At 41.3% G+C, this 27,500-nt stretch overlaps 1 protein-coding gene across 1 annotated transcript in view; it reads right to left on the bottom strand.

The window, feature by feature from the left end:
* lrrk2 (leucine-rich repeat kinase 2) overlaps positions 1 to 27,500 on the bottom strand; it is a 35,874-nt gene extending 8,374 nt beyond the window's left edge. Inside the window, exons 1-37 of the mRNA XM_020637204.3 lie at positions 26,959 to 27,500; positions 25,432 to 25,517; positions 24,195 to 24,304; positions 22,420 to 22,508; positions 21,221 to 21,358; positions 20,735 to 20,869; positions 18,858 to 18,989; positions 17,422 to 17,541; positions 16,319 to 16,479; positions 16,148 to 16,227; positions 15,695 to 15,801; positions 15,341 to 15,470; positions 14,562 to 14,686; positions 13,520 to 13,647; positions 12,495 to 12,639; positions 12,085 to 12,224; positions 11,817 to 11,945; positions 11,218 to 11,388; positions 10,253 to 10,514; positions 9,943 to 10,131; positions 8,716 to 8,831; positions 8,501 to 8,573; positions 7,502 to 7,698; positions 7,158 to 7,408; positions 5,859 to 6,007; positions 5,206 to 5,299; positions 4,928 to 5,114; positions 4,662 to 4,843; positions 4,288 to 4,511; positions 3,499 to 3,626; positions 2,976 to 3,194; positions 2,688 to 2,889; positions 2,282 to 2,370; positions 1,343 to 1,530; positions 1,100 to 1,254; positions 828 to 974; positions 292 to 483 (exon numbers count right to left, since the gene is read on the bottom strand). Coding sequence (XP_020492860.2) covers positions 292 to 483; positions 828 to 974; positions 1,100 to 1,254; positions 1,343 to 1,530; positions 2,282 to 2,370; positions 2,688 to 2,889; positions 2,976 to 3,194; positions 3,499 to 3,626; positions 4,288 to 4,511; positions 4,662 to 4,843; positions 4,928 to 5,114; positions 5,206 to 5,299; positions 5,859 to 6,007; positions 7,158 to 7,408; positions 7,502 to 7,698; positions 8,501 to 8,573; positions 8,716 to 8,831; positions 9,943 to 10,131; positions 10,253 to 10,514; positions 11,218 to 11,388; positions 11,817 to 11,945; positions 12,085 to 12,224; positions 12,495 to 12,639; positions 13,520 to 13,647; positions 14,562 to 14,686; positions 15,341 to 15,470; positions 15,695 to 15,801; positions 16,148 to 16,227; positions 16,319 to 16,479; positions 17,422 to 17,541; positions 18,858 to 18,989; positions 20,735 to 20,869; positions 21,221 to 21,358; positions 22,420 to 22,508; positions 24,195 to 24,304; positions 25,432 to 25,517; positions 26,959 to 27,094 — 5,506 coding nt within the window. The 5' untranslated portion in view covers positions 27,095 to 27,500. The remainder of the gene's footprint in view (positions 1 to 291; positions 484 to 827; positions 975 to 1,099; positions 1,255 to 1,342; positions 1,531 to 2,281; positions 2,371 to 2,687; positions 2,890 to 2,975; positions 3,195 to 3,498; positions 3,627 to 4,287; positions 4,512 to 4,661; positions 4,844 to 4,927; positions 5,115 to 5,205; positions 5,300 to 5,858; positions 6,008 to 7,157; positions 7,409 to 7,501; positions 7,699 to 8,500; positions 8,574 to 8,715; positions 8,832 to 9,942; positions 10,132 to 10,252; positions 10,515 to 11,217; positions 11,389 to 11,816; positions 11,946 to 12,084; positions 12,225 to 12,494; positions 12,640 to 13,519; positions 13,648 to 14,561; positions 14,687 to 15,340; positions 15,471 to 15,694; positions 15,802 to 16,147; positions 16,228 to 16,318; positions 16,480 to 17,421; positions 17,542 to 18,857; positions 18,990 to 20,734; positions 20,870 to 21,220; positions 21,359 to 22,419; positions 22,509 to 24,194; positions 24,305 to 25,431; positions 25,518 to 26,958) is intronic.

Genomic DNA, 27,500 nt, shown 5'->3' with positions numbered 1-27,500 from the left:
ATTGCACAAGTTTACTTTTTCTTTAAATTGTATTTTATTTTATTTACCATTTTGTACCTTTTGCACAATTTAGAATTTATTACTGTAAATATTATTTATCTTATTTTACCTAATTTTATTTGATCGATTTTACCTTATCTTATTTTACTCTATTTTGGTTGTATTGCACCGCGGGACGGAGAGTAACGCAATTTCGACATAGCATCAACATAGCAGATGTCAGATTATCTGCATGTGGAATGATTAAAGTGAGTCTTCTCATCGTCTCATTGGTGTGATTTTCTTTTTTACCGTTGTCAAAGCGGGTAAAGAGATCCTCGAGCAGAATCTTGCTCCACCCCTGCCTGTCCTCAAAGCTGTAGAGAGCCCACTTCTTCAGCAGCGCCTCGCCGCTGCCGTGCATGTCCGTGTTCAGCAGATTGGGAAACCACTCCTCCAGGAGAGAGTCGATGTGGTCTACCACCTGACCCAGCAGCACCCGGCCTGAAGGGAGGGGAGACAGAAATGATCAATACATGCAAAGACTGTCAGGTTTATAAAATCTTATCTCATATCTGCTCGTTAATATAATATATAAAACAGATAACTGAGAGGTTAACTATTCCTGCACTATAATTCTTATCCATAAACATCACCCCCCTCATGCTAGACTACATTATTAATATTATCTACCAGTGATATTACTGTATTGTACATTTTATATACTAGATGAGCAAAAATTGACAACAAAAATAAGTCAGGGCCACTAAATTTGCCCAAAAATGAAGTTATGCAATAAGTGCAGTGAGGGTTGATGATTTGATAGAAAAATAAGGAAGGAACTCCACCTTTGCGTGAACAGGGCACGGTTATCCTGACGAAGCAGGAGGGGTTCTGATCCCCCGAGTCTGCCTCCACCAGGCAATAGGCCTCTGGGGACCAGCTCAGGTACAGACCTCTCCTCCAGTAGATCCGGTTCGGTCGTAGCACTTTTTCTAAAACATACACATCATAAAAATGAGGTTAGAAATCACTGGGCTCTGTCTTTGAATATACAGTATAACTGCTGAATTGCATCCCTGATGAAACAGAGAATCTCTGTACTGTACATTTAATTTACCTCTTCCACAAAGCAGATAAGAAGAGAACTCCAGCAGGCGGCTGATTTGTCGAGACCAGTAATCTATGGGGAAGTACGGCATCTCGTACAAACGCACAATCACCTCAGAGTTCTCGCAGTGAGGTAAATCTATCATCGGTCTGTGTTTGGGCAAACTGTAAAAGGAAAGGATAAGAGGTCTGTGATGTTTGTACAAAACCACAATCCCCATATAGCATCCATGGCTGTATATTTAATAAGTACCTGCTGGGTATCAGCAGCTGGTCGTCACTGAAGGGTAAAGCGATCTGAAACTTCTCCAGTAGTTTGAAGAACTGCGTCAGGTGGCTCAGAGGGAAACATTTGGTCTCGGACAGAAACTTTTCCACCACTGAGCGCTGAACGACTCCTTTCGGATGATCCCAGAGGCCGCAGCCCTTTAAAGTCAGTTTCTGAACAGGGAGCAGACAACATCAGTGCAACATCACACAAGTCCCTTAACTATTCTGTACCTTCAACAAGCTGCAACACCTGTTGGTCTGACCTGATAACTGGTCTCTCTATATCTGGAAAACCGAGGGGCGTCCTAAACAGCCGTGTGGGGGTGCCTTAAAACCGCCTACCTTCTCTGGTCCAAACAAATCCAGACCATTCAGGACCAGAATCTTAACTTAGAAGGAGGACATACTGACTGCTGCATTGTTGTCAGAGAAGCCAGCACTTGGCATGTTTCCTTAATGTCTGATCATACAGTAAGGTCACTTTATCATTTCATTCACTAAATATCTTACATATAGGACCTTTAAAAGAACGTTATTCAAGCACATGAATAAAAAATGTCACTTGAAAATAAAGAACTGTGAAATGCTGTCATAATTAGCATCAAGCCAGAAACCCGTTACTGTAGCTTTTTTTGAATCGGAACAGTTTCACAGAAGCGATGCAAACTAGTGTCATCAGATTTTTTTCTTTTGTTTTGCCCAATAAAAACATCCTAACCCGCTCTAAGTGGCAGAAATTGCTTTTAGTTTACAGAGCGGCAGCAAATATCAAATCACCTCCTAGCGTTGCACTATCATTCTTAATATATCCTGACTGTGTTCTTGCCTTTTATCCACTAAGATTACAGTCTTACTTAAGTAAGACAGAGGTATTAAAGACCTGAAGCCTTTGAGACTTCTTTGTGTGTTCAGATGAGGATACCTGGGAGATGATGTTGCACAGCCACTGTGGGTCGATGAAGTAGAGGTCTTGGAGCTCAAGTGCGGGATCATCAAAGTGCAGTAAAACCCCTGCAGTGACGGAGGAGAAGAAATTAAAGTTTTGATCATTGAGAAAGTATTTAAAACATCAAGTGAATTAATAATCCAACATTTGATAAAGGGAAGTTCAATTTAAACTCGTGCAATCACTCATATAAGAGTCGTTTCAGGGTCAGCCTGTGGTTTGTCTGCTACATGTTACCACATTATAATTCAATAAGGTGGGTACAGCTGTGACTTAGGACACTTTATTTAATTTAGGTACACCAAAGTCAGCCACTTAGTAAGGCCTGTGTACTCTTGAATGTATTGAATTTTTTCTTGAAACTATCCCTGAATAGACTGACCGGCCTCCCTGAGGAAGTGGATGGCGTGCGGCAACTCGGCCTCCTCCAGCTGCAGCTGACTCTCCTGGATGAGGTGCAGCAGCTCCTGGTTCCTGAGAACGGGGAACTCAGGGGGAACCCTGGTTCTCTCCTGCAGAACCCGGCGCTCCAGCTCCACGTAGCTGTCTGGAACCAGCTGACCCATGACGGGCTGGCCCTGGATCTGTATAAAGTAGAGACGAGAAGGTGAGGTCAGCAGAGAGGAGAGGTAAAGACAGTAAATGTTTATCTGCCGTTTATGTCCTTTACTTTGAAGCTGGTGATCTCCCGGGCGATGGCCTTGCGGAGTTTGGTCAGGGAGTCCGAGTCCTCGCAGACGGAGACAATGTGGTAGTCTTTGATGGCGGGGAAGCCCTGGTGGCTCAGCAGCTCCTCTCTGATCTTCTTAAGGCAAGCCTGAAGCTGCAGCTCGTCACTCACGTCTGTGTGGGTTCCCACCAGGATGACCGGAGACTGAGGAGCTACGGCCTGAAGTCAATTAGTGCAAGGGTTATTCAAAGGCTGGAAAAGACAATAAATCATCGCCCTGAACTGTGTGATTAAATTGACAGCAGATAATGCCAGCGGTCAAAAGTTGATAACCAGTTGGTACACCATCGCGAAATAAAAAATCTACTGTTGCTTTACTGAAATTAAAAGTGGATACTGGAGAACACTTGGTCCTTGGTTTGGAGTTTCTTACAAATTGTATGAAACTGTCAATCTAAAACCTAAATGCATTTTAGCAGTATTCCATCAGAATGAGGTGAAGCTTTGGTTAATGATGACTCACTTTGATGTTGAAGAGCCAGGGTTTGAGGGCATCCACCTGACTGGCTCCTTTGCTGAGGTTGTAAACCACCAGGTACAGAGCTCTGGAGGTCAGGAAGTGAGGGTGAGAGCCGCTGAACTCCTCTCCACCTGCGGGGGTTGCAGAAGCAGAGAGTGACACTGAGTCCTTCCAGCTGATAAGGATACTTATCATATATGTATGATTAACATAAATCACTCTATTAAAACATGTCAGATGTAAGACATACGGATACTGTATGTCCCCTTAGAATCTCTTGCTTTATTCCTCTCAGAAAAGCTTCTGTTGGGGAGCTGGTGAGCTAGTGGTTAGTGCGTGTGCCCCATGTACAGAGGCTGTAGTCCTCATTGGGGCGCCCCGGGTTCAAATGGGACCTGTGGCTCCTTTCCTGCATGTCATTCCCCAATCCATCTCGATCCCCGATTTTTAACTCTATCCACTGTCCTCTTTGTACAATAAACTGATGACGTGGACCTGAATAGTTTGATCTTTTTTTAAATATGACACATGATCAATTTTATATTGTGCCTGTATACAAATTCATAGGTGGAACTAGTTGCATCAGAAGATGTGTCAAGAGTGACACCTAGTGGTTCAATTTGGTACATCTTCCTTGCTCAGTGATAGGCTTGATGTCATAGCCGTAAAATAATATTTACAAACAAGCCTAAACCAACCATAAACCATTTCTGACTTGTTTTTTTTTTTTTTAGTTATGTCTTAAATGATTATTGTCCTTAAACAAAAGACAAAGACCACACGTTAACAGACCTGAGAAGTCCCAGACGTTCAGCACCATTTTCTTCTTGTCCCGTTCCCTGATGGTCCAGTCCTGGACATCAATGCCAGCAGTAGTCAGCTTCGAGTTCACATGGGAGCGCTTTAGCTTCATCAGCTGCTGAATTAGGGTGGTTTTCCCGCTTCCTGCGTTCCCCACCACGATGAGCTTCATCCTGTAGTACGGCACGGCCTTCTTCAGACGCTGCTGCAGGAACCTGGGAGAGAGGGAGGAGGTTAAGTACGACTCATTTATCAGGATTTTTTTTTCATTGTATTGCTTAAAACTTTAAAGAGCTGTGCAGTTTGGATAAGCGGATGTTATTCAAATAGTTTAATGTCCTATGCTATAAACACCTGACCCTGACCTGACAATGTCTTTGGTCTTGATGCCGATGAGTTTGAGGTCGAGCTGGAGTCGAAGGCCGTCCAGAGGCAGGTCCCACAGTCGGCTCAGTTTCCCCATCTCATCGGGGAAAGATCGCAGGTTAGTGTTACGACTCACGTCCAGAGAGGTCAGGCCTTCCAGCAGGCCGATCTGTGGAGGGATCTAAACAAAGACAATACAACCATTCAAGGATGCATACTGGCTGAATAAATTTAAAAAAAACTATTGAGGTTAAATATTCTATACCTCAGTGAGTTTGTTGTCACTCAGGTGAAGTTTCTCCAGTCTGGCCCACTTGTAGATGGGTCCACTCAGATCCAGAGCTGTGATGCAGTTCTGACTGAACATCATCTCTCCGAGGTTGCAGGACTCCCAGGACCCGGGACCTGGCAGAGCAGCAATGTGGTTGGTTCTCATGTCCACCGACCGCAAGCTGGACAATTGCAAGAAATGAAAAATAAAATGATTGCTAAATACGAAGATAAAATACAGGAATAACTCAAGCTCTGGCTAATCTGACTTACTTTGGTAGATTCAGTACAGCCTCAGGAATGTGAGTGAAGCTGTTGTTTGCCAGTTTCAGTGTAGTGATCTTTGATGAGAGGTTCGACAGAGAACCTGCAGAGAAAGAAAGATTGTTTTCTGTTTGCCTGACACATAATTTTTCATTTACAAATAGAACTACTTTAATGCAAAGATACATTTAAACATTGGAGAAATATCTGGTTTCTTGAAATTCAGCACTAGATAACTGATGATTGCTGATTTACTGATGAAATTCATTGATACACTTTTCAATCAATATACTGACCTATCTGAACTGATGATGATTTTGATGATGATGGTTTTGTTTGATAATTACTTTTTTTTAGCAATGTTACTCTGCACTGTAACTTTTACATGTCTCTTCTTATATTTTAGCCGTTTATATTTTATTTCTTCTCAGTGATTTTTAAGATTTTGTTTCAAAGATTTTTAAATGTCCTCTTTGAATGTGTTTTTCTGACCGTTATCGTGATGCTTTCGATGATTTGTGCGCACGTTGATTTGCCTTGTTGCTGAAATGTGCTCAACAAATATACTCGGCTTGCTTTGAATGTGTAAACACACACGTGCAAACAAAAATCAAGCTCAGTGTGACTGTGATGTAGTAATCCATTGAAGGTAAAGTACTCACAGATTTTGTTCATGGAGACATTGAAAGTTTCCAGTTTGGGGCAGGCCGTCAGGAAGTCAGGAGAAATATTCTCCACACTGTTCTTACTCACATCCAGCAGCTTGATCTCGGGCAGACACGGAGGCGTACACAGCTCCGTTATACTGTTCCTGAAAAGAGAACAGAAACATAATCACAACTCTGCTGATGAAAATAAATTAAAAGCTTATTATTATGTTCTGCTTGTTAGCAGAATATGTCAGCCTGAATTTAGTAACTAAGACCCCAGCCTGTGGGAAGACCTGAAAGAGTGTGGAAGTCTTTTAGCTTCGCTTTTACTTATTGTCAGTATATTTAGACCTGCACTGTTTTCTATTAACAATATTTTTTAATGGTTTTTAAATGTTTTCAATTTAAACTCAAGTTGTTTCAAACTATTTTATGTTCAGCTGCGCATTGGATGTCTGACTTGTGCTATTTAAATAAAGTTAGATTTTTAAGAACTTATTTCAAATACATTTAAACTCTTTATCAAAAGCTTTTATTTCTGGTTGTCTGCCAGGAAAATCTCTACGTTTTAAGGATGTGTCAGTATTGTACGAGACAATACAAGACGATACCAGAAGATAAGATATGATTTGAGACGATACACGTTATTGTCCCCCTTGGACAAATTTGTCTTGGGCTCAAAGTGTTGCAAAAAAACCCGCATATCCCATATTTGACATAAATTCATTTCAAACATGTTCTGTTTTCAAAGAACAGAGGAATGTGCAGCTTACTAGTAAGCCTTCTGGTTATAGTAAGTTTTACTAAAAAACATCACAGCACAACGGTAATCTGCTTGGAATGCCATTTTCTGAGAATTCTTTTTTTTTGTTTTACCAGGATTAAATTGGACAGCAGCCAACAATCTGATAACATATCTGTACTGATGAGGTCGGAGGCCACAATTTCAAGCCCTTTACACACAATGAACGTTATAATGGCGCTCATTCATATGTTAGGAAATACCCCCTTTATCACTGGACGTTCTGCTATGTAATGTTAAAGTCCGTTATCAAGATTTCATAATTTCCATGTCTTCTCTTTCTGAATGAGGCCAGATCATTTGTATGTGTTTCCTCCACACAGAAACCATCACATTAAGACCATAAAAAAAAGGACTTAAAGGAAGTGCATTCAATTAAGCTTTTTTTCTAAGAAATTCAGTCTTGCAAATGCTGAAAAGATAGAGCAAAATCCCCAAAACCTCCACTTAAATGAGACAGCCCTGTTAAAAACACACTTTCCCTCCTTAATTTCAAACCAGTAGCTTACCCCTCCATAAACAGCTCCTCCAGGTGACCCATGGCGTGGCCCAGCTCGTCAGGAAATGTGGCGATTTTGTTGAAAGATAGATTAAGCTGCCGCAGAGACGGGCAGGTGACGGCGTGGTCAAATGTCAGTAAGGGGCCCACACAATTTCGAGAGACGTTCAGCGTGCTCAGAGAGAGCAGAGACAGCAGCTCCTCAGGCAGCGACCGGAGCTGGTTTCCCTGCAGGTCCAGTCGAGTCAGACTCTTTAAACTCTGTGCCAAATCACAAAGAAGAATCCTTGACTTTCCATTATTCCTTTAAATGATTTAATATCTTAGTGATTAAGCACATAGCAGATAAATAACCTGGCAGAGAGCTGCAGGAAACTCCAGCAGATTGTTGTGGCTCAGGTCCAGGCGGAGAAGATGTCCAAGCTGCTGCTGGACGAAGCTGTCATCCATCAGGCAGGAGAGCGAGTCCAGCTCGTTACCGGACAGGTCCAGCAGGCGGATCCTCTCCCTCTCTTTGGGCAGAGCAGCCGAGTTCTCCGCAGATACAAGCACTGAGGAGGCCACAAAGGGTTAATTTATTCTGATGGAAGCAAGATGTTTAATAAAAGAGATCAATCACAGGCAGTAGAGGAAGATTATTTTCTTTAACACTGTTGGCACTGTATCCCACAATGCCTTTGTGAAAAGTGTTGTACAACCGAAGGTCACTATCCAAGCAATATATACCATCATGCATTGCGGTTCAAAGTTTTTAGTGAGCCGATAGTGGCGTTTAATTGCTCACAGAGAAGCATGTACCCACCGTGAACACACAACACAATAGAGACAAAAGTTGATATTTGGGGGCATTTTGACCGAAAAGTAGAAGGTGGTTTGAAAAAAGTAATCATTTTCAAAGGAGTGAAATTTTTCTCAATGAAGATGACAAACATGTGACCGTAAGGACGTCATTGTCTGCGGCGAGTAATGAGCAAGTAGTGTCCAAAATGTTTTTTTATTTTGCCAAATTATCAAAGTACCAGCAGAAAGTTAAATTAGATATTATACAATTTGCCTGGTTACGTTAGCGAAATACTAGTTATTTCACTAACGTAACCAGGCAAATGTACATACAACAAAGTAATTGGTCAGTGGTAACCATGGAAACAAACAAGTAGCAAGAGTGCAGTAGAATGTTTGGGTTGCTTAGCAACAGTGTACTTTCAGTGAAGGTGTGGAACAAGCTGAGCTGGTGGTGCATAAAAAATTATAATAAAATACATTATTACTCGTATATATGCTAAAAAAAACACACACACACACACACACACAAAAAAAAGTTATGCCTTCAACAAATGAATCTGATGGAAATACCTTTTTGGCCTGTGCCGATCCTTCCATTTCTGCGGTGTAGAGGCTCACTATGTTCACTCTCTGTTAGATTACTCTGGAGAGGGAAATACAACCAGACACCAGTGAGTAATATGTGCAGAGAGAAAAAGGTCATCATTCGTTGTGATTTACAGCTCTATTACGAGGGGGGGCAACTAAGAGCATCAATTTAAGAATGTAAATGATCATGTGTTTACCTCTGCACTGGCATGTCTGCGACGGCCGTGCTTCCTATTGTACGATCCTCCCCTCAGCTCTTCTGATGAACTATTATGCGGCTTCGGGGACAGAACCCCTGACAGAGAATCGCTTCCTACAAAAGGAAAAAACAAAGTCACATGTGAGCACGATATTACCTGAAATTAACCAGCTGTTATATCTTTTCCATCTCAGTTTGAGGTGCAGTTTAGTTCACGTATATGAGAGCTATATGAAGTGAACTTCAGTGTAGCACTGACTTGATTCTAGACAGTTGTTTTGTTGTTTGTTTTTTATATATATTTTCTACCCTTTTTGCCTTAATTACATCAGACAGCTGCCACATGTCCGATGTGTCCTTAGGCCAGACACTCAACCCCAAGTTACACCCGCTGCTTCATCAGCAGCTTGTGTGTGAAGCAGAGGGTTAATTACTTCTGATGGTCACTTTACATCTACCATCAGGGTGTGAATGTGTAGGTGTGACCTGCGGAGTAAAAGCGTTTTGAGTAGTCAGAAGACTAGAAAAGAGATACAAGCTCCATTAATCATTTACATGCAGCAAAGGGCCAAGGTTGGACTCCAACCCATGGCTGCTGCAATGAAGACAATAGCCTCTGTACATGGGGCGCACAACACAACCGCTTGGCCACCCGACGCCCCTTTATTAGTGTTAATAGTTAGTGAATAGCAGATTAGGTGTAGGTAAAATAAGTGTTAACTTCATCTTCTACTTTCTGAACATGGACTGTTTGCTTTGAGTCACATACAGAACTCCAATGTTTATGTTTACTTTTTATATTCTCGTTTTTTTTTTGTTCTGTATTTACTCTTGTTTTGTTGACACATTCAAAACAAAGACCAATCAATCAATCCAGCTTCAGTAGTTACAGCACCTCGCTGCATGTGTATCTGTTTCTATTTGTCCTGTAAAAATGTTTGATTACTTTATCATTTAAAAGATTTTCTCCCGAGTGTGAGACCACTGAGAAGCACAACACTTTATATAAGCGGATCGTATTTGTAGAATACACACTGCATTCAGATATATTGATTATGACTTTTCACTTTTAACTTCTAAATGTTGACATACTAAATTAACTTATTAGAATAAATCAGAAGAATATGTCGAGTTGATTGAGAAAGGTTAAACGGTTTCTTTTTCACTGAATTTGACTCTGCATGTGATTCATGTTTGATGTGTGTTCTGCAGGATTAAACTTTACCGTCACTCTCCATGTCATCGTTGTAAAACAAGCTGTCTTCCGCGGAGACGAAGCTGAAGTTCGAGTCGTCGCTCTCTTCAGAGATGTAGCCGGAGGTCAGACAGGGGTCGGCCAGAGACCTGGGAGTACCACTGCTGCTCTTGGACTTCTGCAAAGACTCAATGTACCTCGCCAAGCTCTTACCTTTACCTTGAAGTAAGAAGACAACATTTAAAAAAAAAACCTAGAAATTGTTTTATAAAGAAAACATCAGAAGAATACAAATCATGGCAAATATTTAATATTGTAAAGTGAGAAAAAGTATCCTCACTGTTGTTGTAACGGAAGCTGCATCGTCCCCGTTCAGCCAGCAGGGGGCTGAGCCAGGCTGAGTCCAAGCGGCCCAGCCTGAAGCCCCCGAGGCAGAGGGCGCTGTTGTTGAGGTCCAGACCCAGACGGACCAGCAGCTGGATTACTGTGGGTCCGTCGCCACGCTTCACACTCACAGCCAGAGCCCTGCGGAGGTACTGCTCGTGGGCGCCTCGGCTGAGCAGAAGCTCAACCAGGTCAAGTGGTCCGCCTCTCTCACACACCTGAAAAAGATAGCACAGTGGCAACAGCTGGGATTAAACTGATTATTATAGTAACTCAGTCATCTATAAGTAGAGCTTAGTATTGGAGGGGAATCTGCAAAAAAAGTATTTACAGCTGTCATGTACCAAACACTGTCTGATCACAGAGGGCATCTTGATCAAATTTTACCTGATTAAAATCTCAGTTTGGCCAATTTAAACATTTTCAATTAGGTTAAGTTGTTGTACTTAAAAAAAAATTGAACTTATTTCTAAAAACTAAGTATCCAAGTATTGTTATCTTGAATGAAAATGAAGACTGATGGGAACACATGGCTAAACGTTTGATTTAGAAAATGTAAGATTTTCAAAGTAGTCTTAACTGCCCTCCTTCTCTATGTTCTGTATGTTTTACACTGTCTTGCACTTGTAATGGTTGCACCTGTTTTCACACACACAAAAAGAGCATAGTTACTTTAGCAAATAATAAAAAAAATAGAAGTTTGACAATTGCAAGATCTCCAATAGTTTCAGACATTTTAGTGTGGTCAGTCAAAGATACATACACACCACTCATAAGTGTGGCTAAAAGGTCCAAGTCATTTGAGTCCGGAGTGAAACTATAACTTTTCCTGATTAGCTCTTCATGACCTAATGTCACTCTTGAACTGCTGGATTTGTTCCCCCTCAATGCTGGCCTTTGTTTTTCGTCGTGGCCTCTAACCTGGTAGATGAGAGATTCGGTTTTGGTCTTCCTGTTGATGTCAGCGCCCAGCTCGATCAGACACTCTGCCAGGGTGGTGTCTCCATCCTCGCAGGCCTTTTCCAGCATGCTGTAGTGCAGCTCTGAGTCGCACAACATCTTAGACAGCACCAGGCACACCGACTTACGCAGCTTTCAGAAGACAAAGAGAGAAAGAAAAGCACGTTTAAGAGGAATGTTTCCAATTCTGTTTTATTAAGTTATGGTGAAGTTCTCCGGTCTTATCTGCAAGGCTCTTTAAGAACTTTCCAAGAAGTAGACGAGTAACCTACATGTCTAATGAGGCATCTGTGGAATGCCCTTCACAGTCGTTTGGACTGTATGTTCCAGTGTGCGTACACTGCAGCCTGTGCTAGACTGACAACTCATTTACAGGATTTAATTAAGATTGAAACAGGAGATCAAACTGGAACATTACAGGGACATAATGATGCTTTAATCTACCGGTAATTTGTATTGCAGAAACTTGATCATTAAATTTAGATTTTAAATTGGAGCCTCCAAATACAGACTGAGGTGAGGAGAAAACAAAACAGGGGAAGGTTGTAAATCTCACTCACTGGGTTGTTGCTCTGGTCCGGGGTCTCCACTCGAAGTTGTTGGAAGATCAGCCTGTCTAAGTCTTCTCTCTGCAGCGCAGCAGCTGCACCTGAACACGCATCTAGCATTCTCAAAGACACCTGAAACCCCTGCAGGACATGAGACCAGAGAGAAAATGTCATCATGAATGTCTCGACTCACAAAATACAAATGTTTTCCTCAACTTAAGGAGACAGCACTTTAATAGTCAATTGATCTATAGTCAGCTAGTTATATCACTGAGTTCACCTTCAGAAGCATCTCAGAGTCTTCTCTGTACTGGATGAGTGAGGCGACCACAACAGAGGCCAGAACGGGTACGATCATCCTCGACAGCTTCTTTTTGGATACGAGGTAGTGGAGCAGGGTTAGACCCCAGTAGTGTATTTCTGGAAGACAATGGAGAGCCAGTGGAGCCATGATTAGTCATTTCAGATAAGGGAATCATAATATTTCAATGGTATGGTGAAGATTTTTATCAAATTCCTCAGGTCGTCAGACTGTCATGGTAGAGGCCACACTTAGATTTCCATTAATAATATCTCTTTAAGTTTCACATTCACCGGATTTTCTTTCTCCAATGCAATTATTAAACTGATAAAAATCTCACTCAGCTGACATGCTGGTTATCTGCTGTTAATGACAAAAGTACACTGTACCTCGTTCTTGTGGGAACATCTGTAGTGTATGCAGCACTGTGTCTATCGCCCCCTGCTGGCAGAGCAAGTCCACGGCACCGGAGCAGTCAGCCAGAGCAGACAGCACCTTCAGACCGCACTTCTGTATGATGGGGCTGCTGATGAACTGAAACGCAACACAAAAAACACAACTTAACATCTTGCTGATTAAAGCTCATTATACTGTGTCTGCATCTTAGGATGTAAGTCGTTGTTACAAAAATATAAAGAAAGCAGTACTGCGGGTTATTTAATTGCAACAAAACTAACACAGGACACAATATAGAAGCATGAACACAGTGCTTTGCATTAACCAATACCACAGTGTTATGCTCTGCATTAAGACTTGCTGTCTATAATACACCATGTTTGTGACCATGTGTTGTCTGTTGTTAACATCCTGCTCTGAGGCACAGAGAAAAAAATATATGCTCACCATTCCCTCATACCAGTAAGGCAGCTGGAAAATCCTTCTTAGAAATGTAATTACATCCTTCCGATGTAGAGCACTTTGTACTGTGTAATTCCTACAATGAATGGACGACCTGTGGTTGAATCTATGTAATGAATGAGGAGAACTATATGTACTGTGGCTCAGTCTTTGTACACTGTGTATCATTATGTGCAAAGAGGCTGCTTAGGTTGCTTTTTCAGTGCTACTGCCCTTGAATTTAAATAGTTTTTGTGAATTTATTTGTCATTTTATTGTTTCAAAGCAGGCAAGGACAGAAATAAAACCACAAAGTGACAAGACGTGGAGCGTATCAGAGAGTAGGCCTGGCCAATAAAACAATAATTATCGGATATCATTATTTTCAATATACATTTTTTGTGTGTGTTTTGAACCTCAAACACTAGTTGTTGAATCTGCTGTTCAATTTGAAAGAAATACTTATTTGAAATGTATGGTGATAATTATCAATATCGACTTAAATGAAAATGTGTTATTCATATCGCCCAGCCTTATGAGAGAGATGTTTTTGTGTTGATTGGTGTTTTTTTTTTACCCTGTTGAGAACCTCTAGGTAGAGAGTGTGAGCTCCTTCCACCACGCACTGGTTTTTCAGGACCTTCAGTGACACGTCGGCCATGTCCGGATCTGACACAGAGACGCCATGCTCCCTCAAACTCCTGTCTGGGAATTCAGAGAACACCAACGAAACGAGTGAAGACAAAGAAGCAAGCAAACACACACACACAAACACACACACACACACACAAACACACACACACACACACACACACACACACACAGACACAGACACAGACGCTCTGTTATCAATAACTAATCTAATTAGAAAGCAGAACGAGTGCAGCGCTAGGAGCAGAGACACAGCACATCATAACCTCATGATGAGCCACTTTCAAACAAAACTAGCAGCTTTACATATCCATACTCAACATAGAAAATGTGTTGTTCTCATGTCTTACAACTGGAGAATTATCACAAATCAGATTTATTGTCCTGCCTTTGAGAGGATTGTCTTCTTTATGCACACAACACAGACGCTGACTAATTCATGTTCAGAGAAAAACTATTAAAAACTGAACATGCAGGCTTGTTTTTCCTGAAAGTCCCAGAACATGAACAGCTGTATTTAGAGCTGTTCCTTTAAGTTCTTAGCTCCACAACACACTGAAAGTACAGGACCGAGTACATACTGTAAACACAGATTATTGAGTAGGAGAAGCATTTGTTTACATGTTTGTCGCTGTTATTCTGTAGTGTTGACCCCATGTTCCCTCTTCTTTGACTCTGTTTTGGTTTTAGACTCTACTGAAAAACATTTTTCCATAGCTGTGTGATATTTCCTCAACTTCAACCTCCAATAACTTCCTTTATCCAGCACCCTGGCTGTGCGAACATAAGGAAGCTACTGGCTAAACGCTTGAAGTCATTTTCAGTGTGCCACAGATTATTGATTTATTTTTCATGGCATGTTTCTGTAACCACACACATGTGAGAACGTATGGGCTTCAAGTGAACGTGTGTGAAATATTAAAAGTATGATAAATAAATATATGTCTGTGAAATAAACTTGAGCGTACCTGGGCAGAGGAAGACCAGGCTGGCCTGCAGAGCCTCCAGCTGAACCTCAGGGTGGAAGTTGTGGACCTTCATGGTGCAAAGGATCTGACTAATGGCCATGTTCAGCTCATCTAGACTGGCTGTCCTACAGATGCAGAGAGACAAGTTATCAGAATCTGAAATACTTCATTAATCTCGGGGAGGGGGGGGGGAGAAATTTGGTCGCCACAGATGCTCTTAAACACAATAAGCACAGTGAATTGAATATATGAACATGTGTAGAATATTTACAAATATGCATGAGCAGTGTTCAACTGTGTAGATAATGCTTGGAGTACTGCACATAATTGTACATAAAATGGAGAATTTCCCAGTTTTGAGTGTAAATACATAAGTCCAGGACATTTTAAAGACTAAGTGTATGACTCTCTCAAAGGGAGGAGGTATAGAGTTTCTTGGCAGGAATGACCTCCTGTGGCGTTCTGTGGTGCATCACGTTGGGATGAGTCTAGCACTGAATGTTCTCCTGTGTCTGAGTGGGTGTGAGACATTATCCAAGACGGCACACAACTTTGACAGCAAACCCGAAAATAGTTCATAGACATTGTGTTTAGAAAAGTGTGAGGAGATATCTTTGCTTAATTGTTAAACTAAATGTCTGCACACAAAAGTGCATTACTAAAAAACAACCATTGACTGCTCATAAAGCTTTTTTTTCCCCCATGTTGACTTTTCTTTGCTGAATGATTTTCCAAAAAGCCAACACAAAGGCGTAGAATGGAAACTGTCGTTCACCTACCTTCCCTGGAAGAGCAGGTTGAGCAGTTTGCAGGCGCTGATGGAAACTTCAACTGAGGTCGAATGTCTCTTCATCATCTCCACTAGATTGACATGAAGGCCTCTGGACAGCAGCAGAGAACACATTTTATCTGCAAACAGAGCAAAGCAGACGCTGCAGCAACGAACCACTATTTATACATTTGCAGTTGCAGCACAAATAGCTTAGAGCTGAGCCTAACTATAAACTCTGTAAGGCAGAAGGGAGCTGTAAATTCAGGTGACATGATGAACCTCTTTCGCATTATTTATAAACGATGTAACACATTGATATGCAAACATTATAGCTGCTTAGTGTGCACTGTTGAAGACTCACTGTTGTGCATGATGAGCGTGGCAATAGCACTGGTAGCAGCTTCAAACACGCTGGGAGACGAGGAGTGGAGCAGCATGGCCGCCATTAACTGTCTGTGAACAGGAGTCCTGAAAACCACCGCACAATATCAAACCAACTCATTTTAATTCATTATTCTAATGTCTTCTTATACCATGCATCACAGTAGTGCATTGTGTGTTCTCTAATTTCAAATCGCATACTCTTTATCTTGAATGGGTCAAAAGTTATTTTCATGAAATTATGAAGCTTTCCTTTTTCTGCTGAGAGATTCTCCATACTCAACTGTCTGTGGAAATTTTTGCATTTCACAGATCGGTACGTGGGCTTTTAGAGTAAGTAACACTGCAAACAAATGACAACCAGTGATACACATCTGTACAGGAAGTGTGTGTGTGTGTGTGTGTGTGTGTGTGTTTTGTGTTTCACTGTTACCTCTCATCTTGCTCCTCTTCTGACTGGCTCACTCCGGCTCCGTGCAGTAACAGATTGTGAATGGCCCAGCTGGCGGCTTCCTGACGCAGTGGAAGACAATCAGAGAGACTCTGATTATCAAAGTGATTCTGTGTTACATATCTGAGTAGCTCAAAAGGTCATGGGACTGACCTGAACAGCCGGTTCAGCAGCATGGAGGTCCAGTGCCATGCAGCAGGCCTCCATCCAGCCCAGGCCCATGTCCTCCACCTCCTCCTTACCCCGGTTCTCCTCCTCTTCTCCTTCCTCAGGACCCTGATCAGCAACCGCCTTGTTCTGCACAATGGTGGCAGCTGACAGGAGAGGATTCATGTCAGGCTCTGATGTAACCATCACATTATTTTCATGGCTTGTAAAGTTTGAGGTCTTCTGTTTTTAGCAACTGACTTGATTCCACTGATTCAAACACAAGATCTTTCAAAACGTACTAAATATGACTCTGTTCCATGTGGATCACACAACAATTTTTTTTACTGAGAACTTATTGTGAATCAACTGACCCCGTTTCTCAGCTTGATTTTTCTAATCAGCCGATGATTTCATGGTTTAAAAAACAGGCTATAGTCCTGTTTTGATCTAGAACTGCGTTGAGTTTGTTTGGTTACATCTTCAAGGATTTTGGAGTCGACACCACGGGCCTGTTTTCTGTGTCACATATGGGTGAACTGAAATACAAATAAAATCAAAGGACATGAAGGAGACAGTCTCTGGCTTTGCTTTGGTGGTACCAAAAAACTGTGGCATTAAAAAAAAAAAAAAACGACACAATGTGGAAGCCAGGGACGGCAGTAACTCAGGCAGGACTTGGGTTGGGAACCGGAGGGTCAGGAGGCAAGGAAAGATACTCAAGACTTTTTCATTTCTTCTTCTCCTGCCTTTATTTTCAGACAGGCTGAATATATTTATCTTCTATCCAGACTACTGCACACCAAAGAGGCAGAAGGAAACAGCTGGAGGCTACTGATGTTCATATTTGGCAGGTTCATGACTGACAAAAAATCAATCAGCATAATCAAAACAAATAAAGAAAGGGCTGCTTTCTTTATTTGTTCTGCTACAGAACAATGCCCACACAATATGGTTCTGTAGTCTCCAACCCTAAGTCACCTCTGTCTCTATAAATAAATGAGTTAAATATAGCAGGTACGTGTGTGTGTGTGTGTGTGTGTGTGTGTGTGTGTGTGTGTGTGTGTGTGTGTGTGTGTGTGTGTGTGTGTGTATGTGTGTAGCCTTACTGAGGTCAGCCAGGCAGGAGAGAGCAGCAGCTTGCAGCGTTGGGTTATCGGGGAAAGTGTGACAGGCTCTCACTGCGACCCTCTGGATGCCGTTTAGTACCAGGATGTTGTAGTAACTCTCTACAAACAAGAGGACACAAAACAAACACACCCTGGTTTGAACGGATACAGCTACTGACCTCTTCAATCTTAATCTGCCAACTATCAAACACATTAGCCTATCTGGATGAATACAGGCCACACACTGCTGTATTAATTTATTGACGTCACAAACAGTGTTATCACCACTGAGGGTAAACATATGAGACACTCAGTGGTTATTCATTGCCGTAGCTTCACTTGTTCTAGTAAATTCAGGAGGTATGCAACTAAACAGTATCCCCCAAAAAATTTGCATTCAGCTAAATGTGCATGTGCCGGTTGGTTTAACCTGTCGTATGCACAACTTTTCATAAAAGCAGAGAAAACAGGGTAAGAGTGATCACCGAACATAAGGTCCCAAATTGAAGCGCTTCTTACAAAAAGCTTTCAGCACAACACAAATTATTTCTCAGGTCTTGAGCAAGCTACAAGAAGCTAGCAGGAAGATTCTTGTTCTAATTCTCATTTTTCTCACCCTCCTGTATCGAAAGTATTTCAGGACAGCACACCTGAAATATTACTACTTATATTACTAATATTAACGACTAAAACACCTGTCCTGAAATACTTTCCAAACCTTTTTTGTTTTAGGATTCGGACGCCATATAAGTTACTGAGGTTGAGCTTGTTTTTTGGATTTACAGACCCTCCTGTAGCCCATTAGTCCACTAAACTCTGAAGAACAAATGAAGTGCAAAATTGTTTTTGCAGAAGTGTGTATTGTCATTGTGTAACAGGTAACAGCAAGATTAAGACATGCATAAAGACAACCCACAAAGCAAAACAAGCATCCTCATCAAGTTGATCCCAGGCTGAGCCAGTGGTCAGAGTTGGTCATCTCTCAAGGAAGGTCGAGGGTTTGATCCCCAGCTCCTGCAGCTACATGTCGACATGTCCTTGGGCAAGACACTTAACCCCAAGTTGCTCCCGCTGCTTTGTCAGCAGTGTATGAATGTGTATGAATGGGATTAGCTATACTGATGGACACTTTACATAGCAGCCTCTACCATCAGTGTGTGAATCTGTGTGAATGTGTAGGTGTGACCTGCGGTGTAAAATGCACTTCGAGGAGTCAGAAGACTAGAAAAGCGCTCTACAAGCTCAAGTTTTAAAATTGTTGAAGACCTTTTCTTATTTTTCTTGCGTAGTATTTATTTACGTGTTTTCTTTCATTTCATAGAATTGAGCACTCAGTACAAACGTAGGGAAGATGGGGATATTTAAATTTCGACATACTTTGTTTAAATCTGGCACAGACTGTGTGGAAACATTGAAAATGTAATCTTGTGTCTGACCTGATGTTAACCTCCTGAACAGGCAGCAGGCCGTCTCCTGCAGCTCCTCCACCTCGGGGAAAGCATCCATTGCAGCCATGATCACGCTGTAGCATCGAGCGCCTCCCGACATCAACACCTCCACGTTACTGCCTGGAAGAGAAAAGCCATAGTTACCTTTCACACTACCCCTTGCTTTTTGAAGTTCAAGTTAGGGCATCAATGACACTACTTTCCCATTTTGAGACTTAAATCTAATCTGACTTCACAGTGGATAAAACTGGGAAGGGAATAAATGCAAAGAAAGGAAAGAAAAACAAGTCAGAAAATATAATATTCATGATAGTTGGACAAATAGCCTTGAATCTCTCTCAAGAGCATGATAAATCATACACATACATATCTGATTACGTGGGAAAAAAAATGTTTATGACTGACTGACACTATTTTTTAATGAACACTTTTGAAGTTGCATTCCACTTTTTTCATGCCAAACGTATCCAGTGAAATACAAAGTGATGCCTTACTGTTTGTTGTTCAGTAATCTCTGTATCCTTTGTTATAAATATACTGAAATAAAAATAAGAAGTCAACAGCTTCATTTTGTCTGTTTTAAATAGAAACGTGAGAAATGGTGACAATGTGCAACAATCTTTAAATGACTTGTAATATTTCAAATGTAAAGACTGTACTGAAGAAACAACAAGGGCAGTGTGTACTCGGGTGTAATTCAAACAAAGCGTAGGTTGACATATTGTATTCTAAAAAATGTTTTAAATACTTTATTAATCGCAGAGGGAAAATGTTGGTTTTACACTCTGTTATTTAGAGACATGCTTCTCACACACATATGCCTGAATTACACACACATGCAGAAACAGGAGCTGTGGACATGTATTAGTGGAGAGATGTCAGAGTGGGGCTGCTACACACTGCAACACAGGGAGCAACCCAGCGCTGTTGGCGGGTTTGGTGCCTTGCGCAAGGGCTGCCTTACCTCGGCAGTACTCTGGAAGTGACCTGGCACCTCTTTACCAAACCAACTTCCATACATTGGTCCGCACCGAGACTTTAAGCAGCAAACCCTCCAGTTCCAAACCCAAGTCCCTACAGAATGAGCAACTACTGCCGTAATGAAAGCAGTTATTATCCAAAATGCTTGCTTATATTATGCATTTAATCTACATTATTATTAACATTAGTTATCCATAGTAGAAGCATACATTTGTCCTATCCTTGTCATTTAAAACTACCCAAATGAACTACTTCTTATGCTGAGGGAAAATTATTATGAAACCTTTTTCTTTCAGCATTCCTCTGATTACTTTTACATAAATTGTAAAATGTACCCACTGAAATCAAGCCTGTTGACATTCTCGTAATTGAATTTGCTGTCAAAAAAAATCTTTCTTGGAAATATTGCTGGACTTCAGCTAATTCATTTATGATAAAACTTTGCATCTGGATAGTAAATGCATGCAGTATTCACTGAAGCGGGGATTTCCATGAAGGTTTTCAGCAAACACTACTCTCCTTCTAACAACAAGCTGTTCTTCTGACACACTTGACCATCACACATGTCTAATGCTGTTTGAGGCATAATCAGATTTACAAAGGGACTGTTTTAAAGTCACAGTGACGTCATTGTCTGCTGCTGCTGCTGCTGCGGCCTGAAATAGACTGTGTGAAATAAAGAGAGAAAAGTGTTTCCTGAGGAATGTGCTTCCTTTATGATAATCTACTGAGTCATGTGGTTTAACACAAAGCTTTACATTAGTAGAGTGAACACATTCCTCTGTCCACACTAACATAACTGCATTGAAGTAGTAAAGTTAGTACACAAGTTTTCCTACCACTAGGACCTCCTTTAACTCTAGAGGAGAGTAATGACGACATACCTGGACGAGTCAGTGGGAGCAGCACCTTCATGGCCTGCTCGAGCAGCTGGGGGCTGTCCAGGAAACCCTGCAGCGCCGCCAGCACTACAACATGATCCTCGTTCTCCACAAACTCCACAAGGTGTGCATCGCTCACTAGAAATACATGAGCAATCGGAATATTTAGCAACTACAGTGAAGCACACAGAAAAAGGTCAATGCAGAGCTTCTCATGAAAAGGTGCAAACATTAGCACGCTAAAAGGCTGCAGGTTATAATTTAAACGCGAGCTTGTACATTTTTAAAAGCTGCAAGCTGACTATCTGTAAGCACGTCACCTTGTTAATGTATGCATACAGGCAGGTAGGTATGCTAACATGACCTGTTTTTTTTGTGATGGAAGCTAATGTTTGAAGGGAGCTAACATTAGAAGTACAAATATTGGAAAACAAATATTACTACACACGTTCATGGTACAGTATAAAGAGGATGGAGTCTTCAGCTCACCTCTCTCCAGGAGCAACTGCAGTGCTGCACAACCATGGAGCTGAACCTCTTCACTGGTAGGAAACGTCCTCATGGCCTGCACTACCAGGCCAAACACATCCTCCTCGTCCTCCTCCAGCACCAGCAGAGGAATAATGTCTCCAAAAGAAGAATTACAACAACTGTGTGATGCAGTTATATGAGCGTTAAAACACACATAATGCCTTAATAGGGTTCATATCTGACCAGTTGGTAAGTGATTCCTCACATTAGAACAAAGGGTTCAAGAGCGCTTGGGGAGAAAGCTGAAGTAAAACTTATTGCAAAGGAACTAAGAACTTTCAGGCCCACTCCTAAAAATAGAATATAATGTCTTTATTTATAGTGTTTACAAAACACAACACACTCTCTAACCGTAGTGTCAGATGTGTACAAGCCACAACGTACTCTCCATACTTGAAATTACACAATTTGTTGGGCGTAAAATCTCTGATGGAGCACCATTAGTGTAGTGGTTTGTGTGCCCCATGTACAGAGGCTTTAGTCCTCCAGGCTTTAGTCCCCACTCTCTGTCTTCCTGATTTTCAACTCTGTTCTATCTCTAAATAAAAAAGCCCAAAAATAACTCTTTGTCACATATTATTCAAAATATACTTCACCATGTTGTTCTAACACTAATATGTGTCCCTAGTCTGTCTACAAACACCCCGATTATATGAAAAGTCCATCCTCTCCGTCTTCTGCCTGCTCCACTTTTCAGAAAACGTGTGCTCAAACAGGCCGTTTGGAGATTTTCCCTTCATGACATCACAAAGGGCAGTAACCCCTCCCCCGGTGGGTGACACTCCCACAGCTAGGTGTTTGTTCTGTCCTCCGAGTCTGCCTTTCCACCCTAAACAATTTGGCACAGAGCGAGAAAGCCCAAGCCACCCAAGCCCTTCCAGAGAGGGGGCGTGGTCAGGCTCAGCTCATTTGCATTTAAAGCTACAGACACAGAAACAGCCTGTTCTGAGCAGGGCTAAAAAAAATTATCACAAAACAACTATAGCTTTTTAGAGGGGAAACCCTGATATATACCAGATATGGAAAATACTCCGACACACTGGTTTAAATAGCAGAGTAAGTACATGTAGACTGCTGTTCTTCAACGTTGCTGCCATCATATGTAGCAGGAGCAATACTACCATTTGTTATGGTATATTTCCTTTGTAGTCATGTACCTGATCTGAGCAGGAGAGCCAGCGCTCTGAGTCCAACCATGGTCACTCTGCAGTCTGTGCTGTAGTGAAAAAGAGCCTTCAGGATCTGCCTGCAGAACACATCGGCACAGGGAAAGAAATTATCCAGGGCTGCAGCAGAGATGAAGGGATTCAAGACTTAATGGTAAGTTGACAAACAAAGGTTTTACTGATGTGCACTGAAAATACTGCACATTTAAAAAACAGTTGTAAACATGATGCTGATTTATAGACCAGTTAATCATTGAGTAAAACCCCTCCCCTTATAGTCTGAGCACAATTATTTAACCAATATTACTAACACAGAGGATTGAAGAAAAACAACAGCTCGGTGAATCATAAAAAGTATTTAGAGAAAATGTAAGATGTCAGTACAAAGGAACTAAAAAAGGCCACACGGCATTAGGTAAAGGCGACCCTGTGTGACAGTGATATGAGCAGAGCTGTTTCAGTGCGATGAAGAGGAACTGAAAACTGAAAGTGGCATTAGACTATTGGTTCGGAAACTCCTAAAAGCACCAAACTGTCGACTAAAGAAAAAAAAAAACTGATGTAGAAAATATGTAACATCTGGAATCAATGTGTCTGTTTGTCAAAGATTGCCTGGTTCTGTTTAGTAGTCAGGCTTTTACATGTGGACAGTTAGGAGGAGCTATAATGTGTGTTTTACCTCTGTTGATTATTTTTTTGTTACACTCCTTGAATTGGTTTTATTTTAATCTCCAGTCATTTGCAGCAGTGGGCTAGAGTGTGGCGGGAGCTAGATAATGTTGGAGTACTCAAAATTGTCTCGGAATATAAAGCATTTTTACTCAGTCTTGTCTCTGTCTCAGACTGGGCGGACTCCGGATTTTAAATCAAGACCACCACTGATTGGATATTTTCACGTCATTACTCTGGTTAGAAGGAGAATATCCCTTTCTAAAAGAACGAATAACTTCAATTAATTCATAATTTCAGTTTTATCCCCTGGTTAAGGCAGCAAACGGTCTTCCTCTTGTCTTGGTTTGTCCTGTCTTGGTCTTGGTCTCGACTCGGTCTCGATCTCTAAGTGTCTTCCTCTTGTCTCGGCCTTGCCCTGTCATGGTCTTGGTGTTGACTCGGTCTCGATCCCTAACTGTCTTGGTGCTGTCTCGGTCTCAGAGCACTCTGGTCTCGGGTATGTCACTAGAACACTAGAGCTAGACAAAGAGGGTGTGAGGGTTTCAATATTTTCTACTATCATCGTAATTATCATCTTCTTTTGGACTTTTGTTTAGAATTATTTTTCACTCTTTTATAGAAACAATCAACAAACTTATCTGGACTTCTCTGAATTTTATTTTGATACGACGGAGTCACAGTTACAGGCCCACTTAGTCTCTGTGCGGTATTCTTCAACTTAGCCGCCACAATAGTCCTGATGCTGGTATCAATAAACACAGAGTATAACTGGATAATCATGCTGTATATTTGTCTCACACATTCATAAAAGGAAATCAACATGAGGCTGACAGGTAATGTATCTGTCATGTGAAATGTTTGGTATCAGAATAACAAATATTGATTTCCCATGTCTTTAAACATGCAGTAGTAGAGCTGTGAACATACAGTGTGTACTGGGAGAACAAATTCATTTCTCCTTTTGACTATTAACGAATCTCACTGTTGGTGTGAAACTGTTATGTATTCCCATGTGACAGGAAACCGTTGCTGGTATGAGTTCACGATTTTAGTGCGCCACAGCTGCGGCCCCCAATAAGTCTGTCTTTACTTACTGGTGCACTCCCAGTATCTCCCAGTCCTTGGCTGCTTGCAGAGGTTTGGTCAGCTCGTCCAGGGTACGGGGGCATATTTCAATCAGCCGACACAGCAGTGACCAACCCACCTGTAGCAAGAAGATTGCACAGTATGAAGTGTACAGGCTGGTGATAAAGACAAAAATTCATGAATAGATGAAAGAAAAAAAAGGTGATTTCTAACTGAAATGTGAAGAGTGTGCTTCAACCTGCGATGCTGTGGAAATGCTCTGAATAAATGCCAGATATATGTAAGATGCTTGAGCAATGTTCCAGCTTAGGACCTTAACATTTTTAACAAAAGTGTTGAGTAAAGTTCCTCAGAAGTGGAAGTACTGCTGTTTACTCTGCTTGCCTTTTTTTGTTTACTGTTATGCAGCAAACCAACACAACACATTTCTTTTATGTAAAACCTACTTGGCAAAATACCCAGATTCTGATTCTTCCATAACTAACAAAATGCCCGTGTCCTGATCCTGGTACATGAACAACCACTGAGTCATCATTGGCTTCTATAAGTAGGACAGACTGCAGAATAAAACTACGCTTGAGACATAGTCCTACATTTACAAGCTGTAAATGATTGAAAGTCTCTGACAATAAACCCGACAGCAGCCTATAGCTGATATAAAGGGTTACATTACACGATGACTTGCTAAATATTGCTATACTGTTTGCAATGTGATACCCACACAAAATTAACCACCACCACAAATCTTTGCATATTGTAGATAGAAAACAGATGCTGTGCTATGCAGCTTTTTCACAATGAGTAAAATCATAATGCTTCAGTATATACAAACTTCCCTTCACCCCCCAAACTGTCCAAAGCAGCCTAAGAAGGGCTCATAAAGAGAAACCTCGGGTACTGTGGATGAGTCTGTCGGTCATGACCAAGTCTGTAAATGAGTCTGACAATCCGAGTTCCAGTTCTGATATGCTACCATCCACTGCAGTCATGGGACGCCATAAACATGTGAAATGAGACACAGGCCTGGCAGCTGTGGATGACTTTCAAGTAACAGTACAAACAGCAGAAACGATCTTTGAAGTGGATTCTATGGTGTGCCTGTTTAGCCGCTTTTCTAGTCTTCTGACTACTCAGAGCGCTTTTACACCTCCAACTTTTAGCACCTTAAACGCTGATTCTATGGCACCGTTATTTAAAAAGTAAAGCTGGTCAAGATGCCACATTGTTTGTGATGTCTCGCTGTACCTGCTGGACTCCTCGGCTGTTCATGTAGGATGACAGCACTATCATGAGGGGGTCATGGACGGCTTTGTCCTCAAACAGTTCAGCAGCTGCATGACAGGAGAAACAGATGAAAAGACATGATGAGACCGGTTGGCTTTGAAGGACAGGGCGAGCTCTTTAACGGCCATTCCTATTTTAAAATGCACATTACAAAGCTTGGGAGAAGAGTCTAGAAATGACAAGGGTTCCCTTAGAAAAGTGGGAGTATTGTGTTGACTTGTAAAATATAATTCAGTGGACTCCGTTCCTTCTCTGGCGGCTAAGACCTATGGCTACGACCTGTTGTTGTGGAGTGGCTGAAGGGCAAGAGTGTCCTTCTTTATTGTTAAATTGTGTTTATTTGCATTGTTAAAATGAGAAGAGATGAATACACACTGCAAAGAAGAATACATAGAAAGACACAATTACCAATTGTTTTGAGTCAAGGGAAAGAAGTATTTGGAGAGAGAATAAACACAATACTAGTGTTGTCATTGGTTAAAACTCGGCAAACATAAAAATATAGATCTTTTTTTAATCATACAAGTTGGAGAACCAGAAAATCCTGACTGCCCTCCTGAACTTGGAGGGTGAAATGGGCATTATCTTTAACTTTTGTTTCGTTATTTATAGTAACCAATCAGTTTCTAATTGAATATTTGTTTCAGCAAGTCCTGAATTCAATATTTCAATGTGAAAGTATACCTAAGTAATGATGATAAATTAACGTGCATTCTTTTTACTATTCAAATCTAGACTTTGCTTTTGAATGAAACCACTCGTAAAAACAGCAACACTTACATGTCCCTGTGTGTCACCTCTCTGTGCAAAGTACAGTATGTATAGGGCAGTACATGTGACGGTACCTGAGTTTAAAATTGCACATAAAGAAAATGTTACAAGTCCTATTTGTTAGATAAACTCCTTAGCTGATGATGAGCAACCTAGATTGGCAACTAAAAGTCTCTTAAAACAGAACAAATGAGGAACAAAATAAAAACTATTCTGAAAATTCATTCTGAATCATCAGTTGCAATAAATCTGATATACTGGTTTCAATGTAGGTCTATTTAACTTCCCCTTGGATGTTTATATTTCCTTTTCCAACCTTCTTACCTCTGATTTGTTACATTATAGAAAAAACATTGCACTTGAATCTTAATTTAAGGGGGGATTAAGATGTGACCTACAAGCAGCCTATCTTTGTAAGAAAATATCATACACTTTTACAGCTGAAACCACCTTACAAAATATGGAGATTATACATTAACCTGCACAAATCGAAACAAAAAATGATGCCCACATTACAGTGTCAGAACAAAGGGGCATATAATAATCAAATATATATAAATAAGCAGTTTTGTGGATAAGTAAACATCTGTATTTGAAGGAAACTGGGTGTTTTCACACTGTGACAGTACTCTTAAATCAACAACATGCGCAAAGGAAATTGTGTCTTTTTATAAACAGGCAGTATGATTCATAAGCAGGAAGGTTTTTGTTTCCTACCATTGTCGGTGTGCGCCAGGAAAAGCAGATCCTGGATAATCTGAATCAGTGTGATCAGTTGTCTGTCTTCTTGTGGGGTTTTCAGCCTCACTAGCAGCTTCTTCAACCTCTCTTCCAACTCCTCTTGGTTAACCATGGTCTTTGAAATGCTGTTTCCCAGCTGACGGCTTGAAGTGCATTTAGGTCGATCGGTTTACAGCTTCTTAAAAACGAGTTGAGAGCCTAGCGGCGACCACCACAACACTGTCGCAGCATGGCTACTGTAGCATGAGGCGAAAAGTGCTGCTGTAGCTACTCATAGCATTACATCACATTACTTAATATTAGCTTTGTGGCATCATATTACGTTAGCTAAAAACAGCTAACCGGCTGTCACGATCTGGGGAAGCTGTCAGTGTCTCTCGTTGTTTCGGTTCCCAGGCTGACATCACCGTCCTCGGCTAACTTTCCCCCATGTTCCTCTTTGTGGAGTTGGACACATAATAATGTTGTTTCCTCTATGACAGGCGGGTTCCTCCTTCTCCTTCTCCTCCTCCTCCTTC

The sequence above is a fragment of the Labrus bergylta genome, chromosome 7 (assembly GCF_963930695.1).
Source record: "Labrus bergylta chromosome 7, fLabBer1.1, whole genome shotgun sequence".
Lineage (NCBI taxonomy): Eukaryota > Metazoa > Chordata > Actinopteri > Labriformes > Labridae > Labrus > Labrus bergylta.
This window is presented reverse-complemented; position numbering and strand designations above follow the sequence as displayed.